General features: G+C 41.6%; 1 protein-coding gene across 1 annotated transcript in view; it reads right to left on the minus strand.

Annotated features, from left to right (window-relative positions):
* myo7aa (myosin VIIAa) overlaps window positions 1-16,032 on the minus strand; it is a 55,640-nt gene that overhangs the window by 7,961 nt on the left and 31,647 nt on the right. Inside the window, exons 16-32 of the mRNA XM_037677896.1 lie at window positions 14,348-14,442; window positions 14,102-14,186; window positions 13,762-13,980; window positions 13,140-13,247; window positions 11,681-11,890; window positions 10,123-10,329; window positions 9,770-9,946; window positions 8,039-8,128; window positions 7,817-7,944; window positions 6,353-6,479; window positions 6,069-6,188; window positions 5,583-5,756; window positions 4,093-4,320; window positions 1,644-1,811; window positions 1,274-1,391; window positions 932-1,058; window positions 212-375 (exon numbers count right to left, since the gene is read on the minus strand). Coding sequence (XP_037533824.1) covers window positions 212-375; window positions 932-1,058; window positions 1,274-1,391; window positions 1,644-1,811; window positions 4,093-4,320; window positions 5,583-5,756; window positions 6,069-6,188; window positions 6,353-6,479; window positions 7,817-7,944; window positions 8,039-8,128; window positions 9,770-9,946; window positions 10,123-10,329; window positions 11,681-11,890; window positions 13,140-13,247; window positions 13,762-13,980; window positions 14,102-14,186; window positions 14,348-14,442 — 2,545 coding nt within the window. The remainder of the gene's footprint in view (window positions 1-211; window positions 376-931; window positions 1,059-1,273; window positions 1,392-1,643; window positions 1,812-4,092; window positions 4,321-5,582; window positions 5,757-6,068; window positions 6,189-6,352; window positions 6,480-7,816; window positions 7,945-8,038; window positions 8,129-9,769; window positions 9,947-10,122; window positions 10,330-11,680; window positions 11,891-13,139; window positions 13,248-13,761; window positions 13,981-14,101; window positions 14,187-14,347; window positions 14,443-16,032) is intronic.

Below are 16,032 nucleotides of genomic sequence, written 5' to 3' on the forward strand. Positions count from 1 at the left end.
TCCTGTTGACATCGAGTCCTGCTGACATCGAGTCTTGTTGACATCGAGTCCTGTTGACATCGAGTCCTGTTGACATCGAGTCTTGCTGACATCGAGTCTTGTTGACATCGATTCCTGTTGACATCGATTCCTGTTGACATCGAGTCCTGCTGTCAAGTCTTTTTGTTGTCAAGTCCTTTGTCGTCAGTGGAACTGTGCAGTCAGGACCTACCAGAGTGGTCCTGCAGCGCCACAACAAACTTTGACCTCTGCCTCAGACCCTCCAGGAAGATCACCACCAGGTCGCGGATGTCTTCTGCGTTGTTGGAGGTGAAGGTGTACTCGTCTCCTTTGATGGTGGCCAAGGTGAAGCTCTGCCCCTGCAGCTTCCCTCCCCTGAAACAAAACAAAAACTCAGATGTTATGAATTACAGTCAAATAAAGATATTTCTGATCTGATGGGTTCAGAGGAAAACCTCTTGTTTAGGAGAACAGCTTAAGCTAATTGATTATTTCAGGTTAAGTAGATTTTGAGCTTGAAGATTTTTTTTCCCTTCTTGCTCTTGGTGAAGACGGATGCTTTTCCCTCCTGCTCCTTCCCTGCTCTGCTCATGTTGCTTTTTCTTGTGCTGATGGTTTTTTTTTGCAACCTCACACTGTGTCCCGTTAAGGACACAGTGTGAGATGTGATTTTTTTTTATACCTCCCCTTTCCTCATGTTTTTCTTTTTCCTTATCTAAACGAAAAGGGCAGCGCTTCACACGAGGCTGCAGCCTCAGGCACCCCCATCTACCCATGTTTTCTTTGGACAGTTGTACTGAAACGTAATTTCATTGTGCTTCTGTGCAATGACAATAAAGGTTGATTCTGATTCTGAAAAAAAAAACACTTGGAACAATTAAACAGATAAAAGTGATTAAAGTGAATGCAGTTCCTGAATCACATTTCTGACCTGCTGCTGGAAACAGCAGTGATTTCTGGGAAAGAGAGTTCTAAGAGGACCTGCTCCTGCTCGTCCACAAAGTAGATCCCGGTCCAGTTTACGGCCACGATCAGGTCATTTTTAGGCAGACTAGGACCTACGAAGCAGAAACATCAACAAAATAAAGTATAATCATTGTTACAATACTAAAGATCTAGTTTTTATTAATAACAATTTGGAGACAGACCATTTAAAGACAATTATTCTGCTTTTATTTCACAAAAAGAAAGAATGATTTTTTTGGTCAAAACATGTTTGTACTTATTGAAACAGGAAATGAACTCTGTTCCAGTTAACATAAAATATTCTCACCTGAGAACTTGAAGGCTTCATAGAAACGAGAGAACAACAAAGGCCACTTGTGGCGGGCGAAGTCCACAACTTCTTCCTTCACCTTCTGAGTGTCGAACCTCTTCTGAGCGTAGATACCCTGAGCACAGAAATGTTTGTTTACAGGAGAAAATAAACGAGCAAGAGTCTTGGTGCCATTTTACCTTTAATCAGGCTGTAAAACATTTACTTTAGCTTACCAAGGCTCATTTTAGCTGCTATGCTAACCATATTAGCACCCTGTGATTTAGCAGTTTCTTACAAACTTCAGTAGGAATGATCATTTTGTGGACTTTGTTATTAAATCATATTATATATTTTTCAGCTTTAGTTCAGAAAAGACCCCGAGCACCTTTTTGTGAGCAGCCATGATGAAATGAGCCCACTTCTCCACAGATTTGGAGCTACTGATCTCTCTGTCAGGGATGTAGGACGGGATGAGGCTCAGCAGACGCTCCAGGAGGATCTCCGACCCGTAATCGATGTAATACTGCTGCGAGGCCAGCTCTGCCAGGTCGTCCTGGAGGTACAAGGAAGCAGATATACCTACGTTGACCAAGTTTGGATTTGAAAGGCACAAAAGATTCAAGGTTCTTTGTCATACACACCCCATGTGGTACATGTGGTGGAACGAAATGGTGTACACAGGGTCCCAGTTACATCCAACAAAAGTATTAAAATGTAAATGAAAAACAGTAATAAGATCAAAGATCTAAGACTAAGAAAAACGTTGACAAAAAACACGCTAAGCGCTAGTAGTATAAAAACGATTCACCGAACAGCAGCACGAACATGAGTCTGTGTGAGCAGATGAGCACGAATGAACGCAGCAGCATGAAACAGATCAGCAGCAACATGAAACAGATCAGCAGCAACATGAAACAGATCAGCAGCAACATGATGTGATTTTTCACAGTGATTATTCTAGTTAGAGATTCATGAGTCTAGCAGCCTCAGGGTAGAAGCTGTTCCTCAGTCTAGTGGTTCTACACTTAATGCTCCTTAAACTCCTTCCTGAGGGGAGTGGGGCAAAAAGTGTGTGTGCTGGGTGAGTGGATGTAAAATGACATGAACTTAATATTTTTATCATCAGTCTTTTACTTTTGTTTTCAAGCAAAGAATACTGAACAAGCCTGATTTATACTTCTCCAGAATTAAAGAAACCGGATCTCACTGATATACAGGGGTGGAAGTAACGAATTACAAATACTCACATTACTGTAATTAAGTAGATTTTTTCGGGGGGTACTTGTACTTTTATGAGTATTTCTTTCAAGTGTGTAATTTTACTCATACTTAAGTACAATTTAGATCATGTAATGCAGAAAGAAAAACTCTGCAGAGAGTGGTGAAGGCTGCACAGAAGTCTGCTGGAGTCAGCCTCCCCACCATCACAGACATCTACACCTCCAGATGCAGAAAGAGAGCCACCTGCATCATGAAGGACCCCACTCACCCAGCACACACACTTTTTGCCCTGCTCCCCTCAGGCAGGAGGTTGAGCAGCATTAAGTGTAGAACCACTAGACTGAGGAACAGCTTCTACCCTGAGGCTGTTAGACTCATGAATCTCTAACCAGAATAATCACTGTGAAAAACCACATCATGTTGCTGCTGATCTGTTTCATGTTGCTGCTGATCTGTTTCATGTTGCTGTGTTCATTCGTGCTCATCTGCTCACACAGACTCATGTTCGTGCAGCTGTTCGGCGTAATGTTTTTGTACTACTAGTGCTTAGAATATTTTTAATTGATGTTTTTCTTAGTTCATATCTTAGATCTTATTGCTGTTTTTCATTTACATTTTATTTTTGGATGTAACTGGGACCCTGCGTACATAGTCTCGTTCCACCACAAGTACCACATGAGGTGCGAATGAATCCTTGTAATCTTCTTCGCTACTTTTAAAATCAGAAGTCTCTACTGAGTACGGCCGCAATTTGAATTAATATTCAAACCATCATCTGCATCTTTGTAGCCGATAAGGCTCACAGATCTCGAACGCGCCCGTTACCTATGACGCAAGGAAAAGACAACTCCGTAGAGTAGAGAGTCATTTATGAACTGAATATTTGGAGAAAAAGCCAAAATGGAGACAGAGGACAACACCGTCTAGGTAAAGGCTGAGGACGAGTGCCCGTGGCCGTACCTGGAGGAATTGTTCATGTACAGAGGGCGAAAAGGAGACGGTGTCCAGATGCAAACTTTGTTTGATCTCTACGGTGACAGCAGCTTACATTCAGCATCTGAGCTCAAAAAACATATTGCGGTATACGAGGTTTTACAGCTGAATGATGTTGCTGTTTTATTGTTTGTATGTGTGGGTTATTAGTTTGGCTAAGTATGCAAAGATCTTAGATCTTGTCACTGCCATCGGTTTGTCTGGTACTAAAATAAGACGGAGCGTCTGAGAAACGTGCTTTGAACGAAGAAGTTGTTTACACTAAATCAAACTGAATGTCTTCAACACAACGAAACATCAAGTGGTTAAAAAGTAATTAATACTCCGAGTAGTTTTTGAGAAGAGCACTTTGTACTTTTTCTTAAGTATTTTTATAACACCAGTACTTTTACTTGTAACTGAGTACAATTCAAACAGTGTAACAGTACTTGTACTTGAGTACTAACTTTCAGTACTCTTTCCACCTCTGCTGGTGCAGTTGTGAGACCCAGTTTTGTTGTAGGAGCTCTGAGGGCTTGTTCTCATGGAGTTTAAATCCAGCCTAACGTTCAGCAGAAATTATAACGACTGCAAGTTTTAAAAAGTGTTAACTTATTGTAAAGTCTGGAGATGTTCTTCACCCTGTCGCAGCGGTATTCTCCAAACTTGACGCCTCTGACGATCTGTTGGTAGATGAGGTTGGTGGCCACCTGGTCTTCAGAGGGGCTGTGCCAGGGTGTGAAGATCTCCTTCCTGAAGAACAGCCTCCAGGGGGCGTTCCTCTCCTGAGCCCCCTGCTCCTTGGCGTACTGCTCACACTGCGACACGGCGTCCATCACGTGGTCGTTCCCGCTGCCCAGAGAGGACACCTGCAGGGGCGTCATTTATTTCAGGAAATCACGTCTTTGCAACAAGTTAACACAACAAAGTTCAACACATTTAAAACAACAACAGCCTTTGGTTTGCAAACTGAAGACATTTTCTATTGTCCTCACCACTTCCTGTGTTTCAGTGTTTGTTTTTTTTTTGTTAGTTTGTGTTTTCGTTAGGTTTATTCACGTTTTGTGATTCTTGTGTTTAGTTTTGTTACTTGTGTTTTCATTTGTTCAGTCCCACGCTGTTCCTCTGTGCCGTCAGCCATTGTTTCTGTTTCTCTGCTCCTTCTCCACTTTCACCAGTTCCCCGTTGTCATTTTGCCCAGCTGTTTCCATTTCTTCATCATTCCTGGTCTATTTATTCTGTCTGTCCCCATCTTCACATCAGCAGTGCATTACTGGTTTCCACGCCTCAGTCTGGTCCTCCTTATGTTCCCTGTGCTCCTTTGTGATCGGATCCTTCAGTTTGTTGTTGCATGACAGCATTTTGTTTTTGTTTATTATAAAGTTGTTGTTGTTTTTTTACTTCTGCAAATCTGCATTCTCGTGTCATCCTACAAACCATGAGGCGTTTTTAGGAGTTCGGTTAAAAAGAATCCTTCATAAATGATCTTTTTTAATTTGATAAAAGTTGGATCCTATAAGTGTCGTGATTCATGCTCATCAAACCAGGTGGAAAAATCTAACAAGGTCGAGTCAGGTCCTCTGGACGGATTCATCTTGAAATGTTCCGTCTTTTATCCAAAAGTCTTCTTCAGTCTGAGGAGCTGCAACAAACTCAGTCTTATAAACAGTGACAAACTGGTTGATCCCTATGAGAAGGTGCTACTTATAAGACTGGGTCTGTTGCAGCTCCTCAGACTGAAGAAGTCTTTTGGATAAAAGACAGAACGTTTCCACAAGAAGAATCCCTGACTTAACTTTGTTAGATATAAGGTTTTCTTATTGACAAAATTGTAATTTACTTTGCACAAATGAATTAAAGAATGGGAAAAAAAATTAAAGAAAAAGCAAAAAATTTTAATTGAAAAGAAAAACTTTTTGATTTAGAATTTTCTTGCATAAACGATGGTCCCATGCACGGTTGTTATTATTTCAGGACTTTTTCTGGTACAATCACCAATGTCAGGTCAGGCAGTCCTTGTGGGGACCAAGGCCCAGTTAATTTAATGGAATGTTGTTTTTGTTGTTGGGTTTGGGGTACGGGTCAGGGTTAGACTACAGAAATGAACAGAAGCAGCAAACTTGTGTTGTACCTTATCAAACAGAGCAATGTAGAGTGAAAACCCGAAGCGGTCCTTCAGGTTGACCTTGTCGGACAGGGCGCTGCAAAGCTCTTTAGCCGTGGTGGCCGAGTCCGTCAGCAGCGTTTTAGTCGTGCCGTCCATGAAGGTCACCGGCAGCATGATGGGCTTCTTCGACTTGGTGGCCTGTTGGTTTTACAGTTTCACTAAACGTGATCTCCAGCTGAAAACTTTCGAGTCATGCTACATTAACATCATTCAAATCATCCTTGAATCATTTATAATTCAATATTTTCCATCTACAAATATATAAAATACAAGTTTTACAGCTTTTTTCTGTTAAACAAGGACTACCGTATTATAGTGTTGCTAAAAAAAAAAGCAAACAACAACATATCAAAATTAAGTTCTAATTTCGAAACATAGAAAAGTGCACAAAGAAAATCCTGAATCATTAAATGTTTATTCGTTCTTCACTGAATCGAAGCGTGTCGGTACCTGCAGCTCCAACCAGGACGGAGGTTGAGTTCTGGTCCCGTTAACGAACGTTCGTCTCAGACGCTCCTCGCAGTACGGAGCGTAGCCTGGAGGTCCGCTCCTGATGAAGTTCCTCAGGTACTACAGGAAACAAAACAAGTGCTTTCTACAAACAAATGACAAACTGAGGTACAAAAATAACGTCCAAATATTTAACTGCAAATACAGATAAATTAATCCAGCTGTGGTTTGTCTTTAAATGTTACGACTGCTGTCGTGCGTTTTGTCTGAAATCTCATCCTGACCTTGAGAAATTTGTCGGACGGAGCAAAGCAGCCGACGCACAACGAGATGAGGATCCAGCCGCGAGCGTGAGAACTCTTGGACGGGTTCTGACTCAGCTGCTTACAGATCTGACAGTAGATCTCATCCCTAACACACACACACACACACATGAAGCAAGCTTATAGTTAGGACAATTTATTTATTTATTTATTTGTTTTCACATTAAGGAGTAAGAAAATAATTATAATGTCATTATTTCTGGCATAACTTCACCAAGGTGCACAAGAATGAAGATCAAACGTTTAAGAAATGAATAAACTAAACAAGTTATACGAGAACTTTAGCGTTAAATGTATTATGTTCAACCTCTGAGAGAAGTAACAACATGTATCCATCTCCATCTTCTACCGCTTAACTTTAGACGTGTCGCAGAGGCAGCAGGTCCAGGAGAGAAGCCCAGACCTCCCTGCTCCTCCCGTCAGGGTGTTCCCAGGCCAGAGAGGATCTATAATCCCTCCAACCAGTTCTGGCCTCTGCTCTGGATCCTCTTCCCAGTGGGACGTGACCAGAAAACCTCCATAGGGAAGAAACCAAGAGGATCCTAATCAGATGAACCATCTTAACTGACTCCTTTTGGAGCAGAGGAGCAGCGGAGATGACGGAGCTCCTCACCCCCGACCCGACCACCCCACAAAGGAAGCTCGTTTCAGCAGCTTGTATTTGAGATCTTGTTCTTTTGGTCATGATTCAAACCTTATGACCGCAGGTGTGGGTTGGAACGTGAACAGACCAGTAAATCCGAGAACTTTGGCTTTCGACTCAACTCTTTCTTCACCAGAACGAACCAAAGCAACGTCCTCGTTCCTACGAACGAGATGTCATTCGTCAAATTATCTCCCCGACGTCCAGATCCATCTGGGGCAAAGACTCTTCCAGGACCTGGAGAGAGCGTTCCACCCATTCCTGGTTGAGAACCATGGCCTCAAACTTAGAGGGGCTGACTCATCCCAGCTGCTTCACACTCGACCACAAACCGCCACGGTCACGTTGAAGGTCTTGGCCTGAAGACGCCACCAGAACCACATCATCTGAATAACGCAGAGGTAAAACCCTGAGGTTCCCAAACTAGACACCCTCCCACTCCACGACGTCCATGAACGCCACAAACAGGACTGGAGACAAGGGACAGCCCTGGCGGAGTCCAACCCGCACCGAGAACAAGCTCAACTTTGTACCAAATGCAGCTCCTGATCTGGTTCTACAGGGACCGGACAGTACCGGTCAAACCCGAGCACGGTCATCCACAAAACACATGTAGACCCAAGAGTCCAACTCCCAAAACTACACTTAATTGTTTAATTCAATTTTTGTTTGTTTGTTTACCTGAGTACTTTGAGGATGCAGAGGACAGAGAGAGCTGGGGGAGGATGACTCGCTGTGGCGACCCCTGAACAGGGAAAGACGAAGAAGAAGAAGAAGTTTACCTCAGTGCTGGCCTCAGGATCCCGTTGCCGATGATGAAGTGAAGTTTCTCCAAGTTGGAAGTTGGTCGGTCCTCCAGCATGCTGTTGCCATGGAGACTGTACTCCCCATCGTTAAGGCGCTTGGTGACCTGAAGTGTAAAATGCATCAGAGCGGGTTTTTTTTAATAATTATTATTTCAGGTCTGAAACAACGAGGAGGACCTGTCCCTCTTCACTTCACACCTCCTCTGTGATCTTGGACTTCTTCTTCAGGGTGAGCGAGACCAGTTTATGTCGGACGCTGTTTTTCTTGTGGCTGTCGGAGCGAGGCGTCTGAGGAGCGGAGGGAGGGAAGAATATTCACGTTAACGACAAGACGCGACGGGAGGAAGAATATCTAACGAGGGTCTGCAAACAGGAAGCAAGATGAATATATTTTACAAACAAAACGTGACAACCTGCTTTTGTCCAATAATAAACACTAAAAACTAAAATGCATACGATTCCGTTCATGACAAGCGCATCACACTCACAGAACTGATGGTTTATTACAGCAACTTTAAAAAGCACCAGTTTAATTTAGAAGAGCTTTTTTTTAAATCACTGACTGATTTACTAAGTTTATGTTTTTCAACGGTAATTAAAAAAAACGTGTAGCAGAGCAGATGAAAGATGCAGAAATTATTATTGGATAATATTTAAACAGAGACAGAAAATGTGGTTTATCTATGATGTGAAACGTGCTTGTAATTGGAACGTTTTTCAGCATCTATCTCATCGCGCAGTTTTAAAAGTTATTTCAACAAATCATGAAACAAAACGTTCAGCTCTTTCAGGACAATCCTGCTATGATTTGTGGTATTGGTGCAACTTTGGCTTTTTGAAACTTTTAGCCTTTTCTGCCATTTTTTCCCTCACAGAAAATGAATGAAACTCTTTTTCCATCCTTCAGATCTTTAGATGTGTTTGCAACATTTTGTTCTGGTTCAGCTTCTTTCAGCTTCCTTGTGCAATTTTTAAAAATCAGCTATTTTCAGCTAATTTCAGCTGTTTCTTTGCTCCTTTTCAGCTTATTTCTGCTAACTACAACATTTTTGTGCTTCTTCTGACTTCTTTCTGCTATTTCATCTACTATTTAGCTGTTTTTATGCTAATTTTAGCTTTTTCAGCTAATTCCACATTTTTGCACTCAAACTTTTTTCAGGCTTATTCAGCAAAAATGTGCCCTCTCCACTATCTTCTGGTAATTTAGGCTTTTTTCTACTGTTTTAGCTACTCTTCAGCTGTTTTTTTATTTTACAAATGTCTGCTTTTTTCAGATATCTTCCACTTTTTTGTGCTCATTTCTGCTTCTTTAAGCCTAATTGGGCACAATTACGCTCTCCACTTCCTTCTGGAAATTTAAGCTTCTTTCTGAGTTTTTAGCTACTTTTCAGTTGTTTCTTTTGCTAATCTCAGCTTTTACAGCTAATTTATTAATTTTTGTCCTCATTTCCTCTTATTTAAACCAAATTCAGCAAATGTGTTCTGCTTTCTTCTGCTAACTTAGGCTTGTTCGTTTATTTCAGCTACGTTTAAGCTTTTTTTTAGCTCATTTCAACTAAGCATTCACACTGCATTTTTGCGGGAAATTCAATTTCTCCAATTATTAGTAAAATGTATAAAAACAAGAGAAAACTTCAAATGTCTGCTTTTCAGAATAATAAAAACTTGTCATAAGGGTTATTAGATTATCACAAAATACAAATAAATGAGTTCTTTTGTTTATTTAATAAAATACAGTACTGTATATTTATTTATTGTCTGTTTAATTAACTGTCTTTTAAAATAAAAGATGTCAATTACTAACTTCTGTTTCCTTACAATACAAAAATAATAAAATCTGATCTTGGCTCGTGATTTATGAATTGAAGTTAAATCACCATCAGCAGAAAAAGTAAAAGCAGCACAAAGAAAAGTTTAATAAATGTTCACCTCCCCCTCCTCCTGCAGCGCCTGCAGCTCTCTCTTGTACGTCTTTTTCCCCAGCGTCTCGTAGATTTTGGTCATGACGGGGACCTTCTCGCTGCCGTCGCTGATGGCCGTGTGGTATTTGGGCTCCGGCAGATCTCCCATAAACCTCAGAATGGTGATCCACACGGCCAGAGCGGCCTGAGGCGGCACAGAATCCAACATTTACGCTTTTAATAAAGTTCTACAACAACGTATTTCAGCTGACTCAGAATAACTTGTGGAAATCTGAACTTGTTCTGTTTCAAGTCCACCAAACGTAAGAAGTCCATCGGAAACTTCGCCTGAAATCACTCGAAGACAAAAAGGCCGCCTACCAGCTGGTCTCCCTCGTCCTCGTGGAACAGCAGCGGCTGCTTCAGAGGTCTTCGAACGTAGGTGTGTGTGGTGGTGCCCTGGAAGTAGGTCGCCGCAAACTTGGCGAACTTGTACTCTGACAAATCCTCCTCTTCATCGTCTTCAGGAAGAGGAAGAGCCTCGTCCAGATCCTCCTCCATCAGCTCGTGATGAGTGTGCTCCAGATCCTGCGGAGGAGACGGGACGTTGGTCTCTGTCGTCAACTAAAAACCAAAAACTCCTTTAAGGGACGACTCTGTCACAGGACGTGACCCCATAAAAACAGTCACTGAGCAATTCTTAGGATTTCACCTCCACTGGACCAAACCTGGTCTTTTTGTTGTCGGAGCGAGGAGGGGTCTTGGAGTTACCCCCCGTCCGTCCGCCTCGTGAGCTGGATAACGTGATAAATAAGTGAGGTGCCAACTTCTCTTTTGGTGTGTGAGGCTACAACTACATTTAAGAAAGTTCCTTTCAAAAATCAGATTGCCACATAAAAATCTAAGATGGCCACCAGCATTTATATATATGTAAACCAGCCCCCAATCGTTTGAGGAAACTATGCTTTCTAGATATTTTACATCTTAAAAGTATAGTTTCCTCAAATGTCTTGCGTGGTTGAAGATAAATCAACGGTGCACCGTTACCCCCCGGCTCCACCACTGCACCTGGTGGTGGATACGTCACTCTGCGCCGCCTCAGAGAAGGAAAAAACAAAAACCTCCCACTGTTCTTCTCCCCACTTGAATATCTTGCACTAAAAACATTTAGGTTTATTTACCTTCCCTCTTCAATTCCCGTCCAGATAAACACTCATATTAAAAGCTACAAACATTCACTTTTCAAATCCGTCAGCGACGGGCGACATCAGAGTACCGCTTGTTTAAATACTGTTGAGTTTTTATGATCAGTTACTTTACCTAACATTTAACTCTTAATGGTCTAGTTCAGTGTTTTTCAAAGTGGGGGCCACAGCCCCCTAGGGGGCCGCCAGGAGGTTCTAGGATTGCCTCAGAAAGCTGGAGAGAAGACAAATAAATAAAAAAAACGTAGTAATAATAATAAAAATTGCCCACTAGGGCAATCTGTATGTCATTTCCAGATAAACACGCTTGAGAGAGAAGTTAGATTTATTTTGTTCTTCTGGGCAACAGTTTGTTGAAAAGTTGTTGTTTTTTTCTGTGGGAACATAAAACAATGTTTAAAACGTGTTAGTTAATATTTGCATGCTCAGCAGCTGTAATAATAATTAACTGAATATAGTGAATAAACGTTAAAACATTCTAAAAGTTGATGTTTCTTTACGTATTCTGTAGCATTGTTTGTGGGTTTGCGAGGGGGCCACGGCCAGAAGCTAATGCTGTTTTTGGGGGGGGGCGGGGGGGGGAACGGCAGGGAAATGTTTGGGAACCCTAAATGACCGGTTGTTCAAAACTTTTGCACAGTACTGTACATCGTACACGGTTCTAGAGAACGAGTTCAGAGTCTTTCATCCCTTTAAACCAAGACAAAGAGGCAGATTTAATCTCGTCGTGTCACCTCAAAGCCAGCGGGCGCTTGTCCTTCTTGACCCGGTAAAGAACTGGTCGTCCCCAGGAAGCCGAACATCTTGTCCACCATGTCGGAGTCGTTGACGGGCTCGGACCGGGCCTTCTCCATCTGCTCGACCATCTCCTTCTTCCTCCGAGCTTCTTCCTTCTCCGTCTTCTCTCGCTCAGCGTCATCTTTGGCCAGCTTGGCCAGTCGCTCCTGGACAAACAAAAAATATACAAACGTGAACAGTAAATAATAAAAATGTGAGTAACTTGCTGCCTGAGAAACGAGAGACGCGCACGTCTTCTACCGTAGTCTTCAAAGTTTCACTGCAGTAAGATTACATCTATCTTCAGCATTTTGTAAAAGGATAAAAACTGGAAGAAAAGTGAGGATCTGTGTGTTTTGTGTCTCTTGTGTCACTGGTCCTGCCCTCCTCTGTGTTTCTCCTTCAGCTCCTCCTCTGTGTTTCTCCTTCAGCTCCTCCTCTGTGTTTCTCCTTCAGCTCCTCCTCTGCCACCTGTCGTCCTTCACCAGGTGTTAATCTCCTTGTTAGTGTCTTTATATTCTGTGTTTCATTGTTGCTCCTCTCCGTGGATCGTCCTGTACGGCCTCATGCTCCTGTCTCCCTCCGTGACTTCTCATGATTTATGTAAGTTCTGCTGCCACGTCAGACTTTTTTTGTTTATATTAATAAATATTATCTATCTTAGTCTCGAGTTCCCGATTCCTGTCTGCATCCTGGGTCCAACCACACTACAGAACATGACAAAAGGATTTGGATTCCTCCAAGAAATCTCATGCATCTGCGTAAAAATCATCGTCTACGTCTGTAAAACTGGATTACACGACAATTAAGTGTCAAAAGAAACTACTGCAGATTTATAATTTCACTTTCCAGCTGCGCTGTAAACTCAACTGTACCTAAATCTGACACATACTTAACACATTTCTGACGTTATGTCAGGTTTATTGAAGGAGAACGTGTTTCTTGTAGTTTCCTAACACTATTTATAAAAAGATATTTACAGATGATTAAAAGCAGAAACCAAAAGCTGAGTTCAAATGTTCCCGTCCACTGACCTGAGGGGCCTTGATCCATTTACTTATTTAAATTTTATTTTGTGAGACAGATCATGAAACAAAGCTTGATGATTAATGGAAAAGGTTTTATAAACTACTTATTAAATTAGTAGAATTTGGTTCTAAAACGGCCAAAACAAAAACTACACGTATAAAATAAACAATCCAAACTAGACATTTTAAAAAGACACAGAGAAGGCCTACAGCTAAAGACAGAACAACAACAAACGATGAAAGAAAAGAGAAATATTCACTCGATTCAGCTGTTAGTTGGTAAATAACAGTTTTACCGCCTTATGTTGGAGCTTTCTGAATTTTTACCGGAGCGAGCCTCCATGAAAAAGGTCTTAATACGTTTTTTAAATAGTATTAAATGGTTTGCCTGGTGTTTGCGTTCAGCCTCGGCCTTGGCTCTTTTTGCAGACATCTGGTTCCTCAGTTTGGCCTCTTCAGCCAGACGCATCTTCTCAGCCTCCAACCTCCGGCGGTACTGAGAGCGAAAAACGAACCCACCGTTAAAAAAAACTATAAATAAATACAGTTTTATAGTTTAATGATGTAGTTTTATTTAAACTAAGACACGGTAAACATATCGAGATAATAAATTTACTTATTTATTGTTTTACCAGAGACTGCTCATCAAACCCTAAAAATTTCAAACAGTTAAATTATTGCCTTAAACATAAAACATCTGGTCAACAAATGGTTAATGTGCAGACCTGGTTAGAGGATTTTATAAATCATCTAAAACTATTACAAACAACAAATCTGAGTTGCATGTGCACAGACGAACATTACAAGAGCGAGTCTTCTTTCAAAATATGACTTTAAAGTTCATTTTACTGTAACTAGAACTCTACTTGAAGTAGGAGTATTTATTAAACAGCAGCTGCTGTAAATTATTGTTAAAACTCACATGACGTTGTTAATATTGCTGCTTTATAAATAAGTAAACAAAGTCCAGCCTCATCATGAGAGCCTCAGACGGGCGTGTCGGTCATTACCTCCCCCTTCAGCCTCTTGTAGAGACGGCGGGCGATCATGCCTCTGGTGTAGGCCTGGACGGTGAGCACCGCCCACAGCCGGTGCCTGAAGGCCCGACGCACCAGGAAGCCCCGGCAGCGGCCCTGGAAGCCCGTGATTCTCTGGCGGGCCACGTGATACGACGCGCACAACTTCCTGGAGCGAACCAGAGCCTGCAGGCGGGAGAAGCCCGCTCGCATCTTGGAGGACAAAAACAGAAGGAGAAACGTTTACGAACTCTTGGGCTGGATGCTCACTTTTATTTTTTTACACTTTTCCTCCAACTTAATGTGACTGTGGTGTGAAACTGATGCTGCTCACAGCTCCGTAGTTCTTCCGACAGTAAAACCCTCTCCAAGTCTTCTGGATCAACACCGCAGACTTCCTGATCCTCAGAAAGTTGGATCTGAGGAGAGGAAGTGCAACATTAGACTTCAAATATTTAAAAATCAAATACAACAATAAAATCCAGCACTGTTAAATAAAATATATCAGTTTTCACAGAATACCAGTCAATCAAGTTCAAGCCGCCATGAAGTCGCAGAGATCTGATTTTTAAGAGCATACCTGTCTTTAAAACCTCGAACCACCTTCTGGATGAGGATGACCTTGTCTGTGATGGCCTTATCCCGCTCGATCTCCAGCAGCATGTCGTGGTGGTCCTACACGAAGAAAAACAAACACGAGCGCACTTCTTCAGCTGAGGTCTTCAGCTCCGATTCAACAGTTCGAGGAGAACCGCTGCAGAAAGGCGGAGGCCAACGTCATAATGTGACTTACAGAACGGGCTCATTTGGACAGATATTAATAAACACAAGGATTTTCATAAAGTCTCAAAACACTTCATTTTGTGGAACTTGTTAAAATACATTTTCTCCATTTTTAGCTGTTTTTATTAACCCACAGTATCTGAGCAGCTGCAGCGCGCTGAAATTAATTTCAAATGGCTCCGTGTGTCACCATGACTGAGGTCATTGGTGTGTGAGGAGAAAAATATGATAATTTCTTATCATGAAAACCTGCTACATGTTTAAAACACTTAAACACTCAAAGTATGTCTTTTGTCATAAGCCACTTTATAATTAAAAATAAATAAATAAAATGATGTTTAGGAGGTGTTAGTTTTATGTTTTAAGTAGCTGACACTTTTAGACAGGTTTTTATTTTTGCAGTTAATGTGTTTAATTAAAATTAGCTTTATGCTACATTGTGATGGACAATTCAAAGACCTGAACTAAGTCTCATCCGAGTGCATTTCTAAGAAAAGTTTCTTTAAAGCATCAAAGTCAAGAGGCTGAAGGAAAACTGAATATTCAAATGATGGCTAAAAAAAATGAACTTTTGCCTTCCTTCAAAAATAAAATAAAACTGCAGCTTTTCAATGACATGATGGACAAGTAAACATAAAAACATCTAAGTTTTGTATTTATTTTCCTCCTCCATCTTTCAACACGTCCTGAGGAGGAAATGTGCTCCTTCCTGCCACCAACACTTTCTCCTTCCTGCTGAACTTCCTGTCCAGCTGAGCAACCCTGATGGAGATTACTCATTACATTTGGAAGAATAAACCCATCCTGTGCCGTTTGGGTGTTTTAACCAACGTAACGTCTCTGTCCCTTAATTTAGGATCACACAGTGTGAGACTGTCGCTCAGTGAGCAGTTCAGTCAGCAGTTAACGGCAGAACCGCCAACACGTCTAACAAAACTCAAATTTATAGATTGTTCAAAATGTGTTTGTACGTTAAACAAAAAACAGTCGTCCCTCGCTACGTTGCGGTTCGTTTGTCGCGGACTCGCTCTTTCACGGTTTTTCAAAGTAAGATTGGACACGACACACAGTTGGCTGATTGATGGATGAGCCGCACGATCGGGATGGGATTTATATTTAAAATAAATTATTTTAAATGATTTAGCACCTGCTGCACCTGTGTGCAGCCCACAGCTGCTGGTCAGATCTCTGCAGCAGAGAAGTGGGCGTGGCCAAGAGTGCTGGCAGGTTGCAGAGAGCAGCCGGAGGCAGAGAGCTGAGATCATGACATGCTGCGCTCTTTTAGAGCGTTTAGAGTTTTGAAACATTGTTAGCGACATTGCAAGAGTGTGGGAGGGGTTTAAAACACCTTAATATATACCTGTACATAAATACTAAAATAAACTACTACTTACTACTACAGTAAATACTAAAAATAAACTACTACTTACTACTACAGTAAATACTAAAATAAACTACTACTTACTACTACAGTAAATACTA

This window comes from Nematolebias whitei, chromosome 6, assembly GCF_014905685.2.
Source record: "Nematolebias whitei isolate Nwh7 chromosome 6, NemWhi1, whole genome shotgun sequence".
NCBI lineage: Eukaryota > Metazoa > Chordata > Actinopteri > Cyprinodontiformes > Rivulidae > Nematolebias > Nematolebias whitei.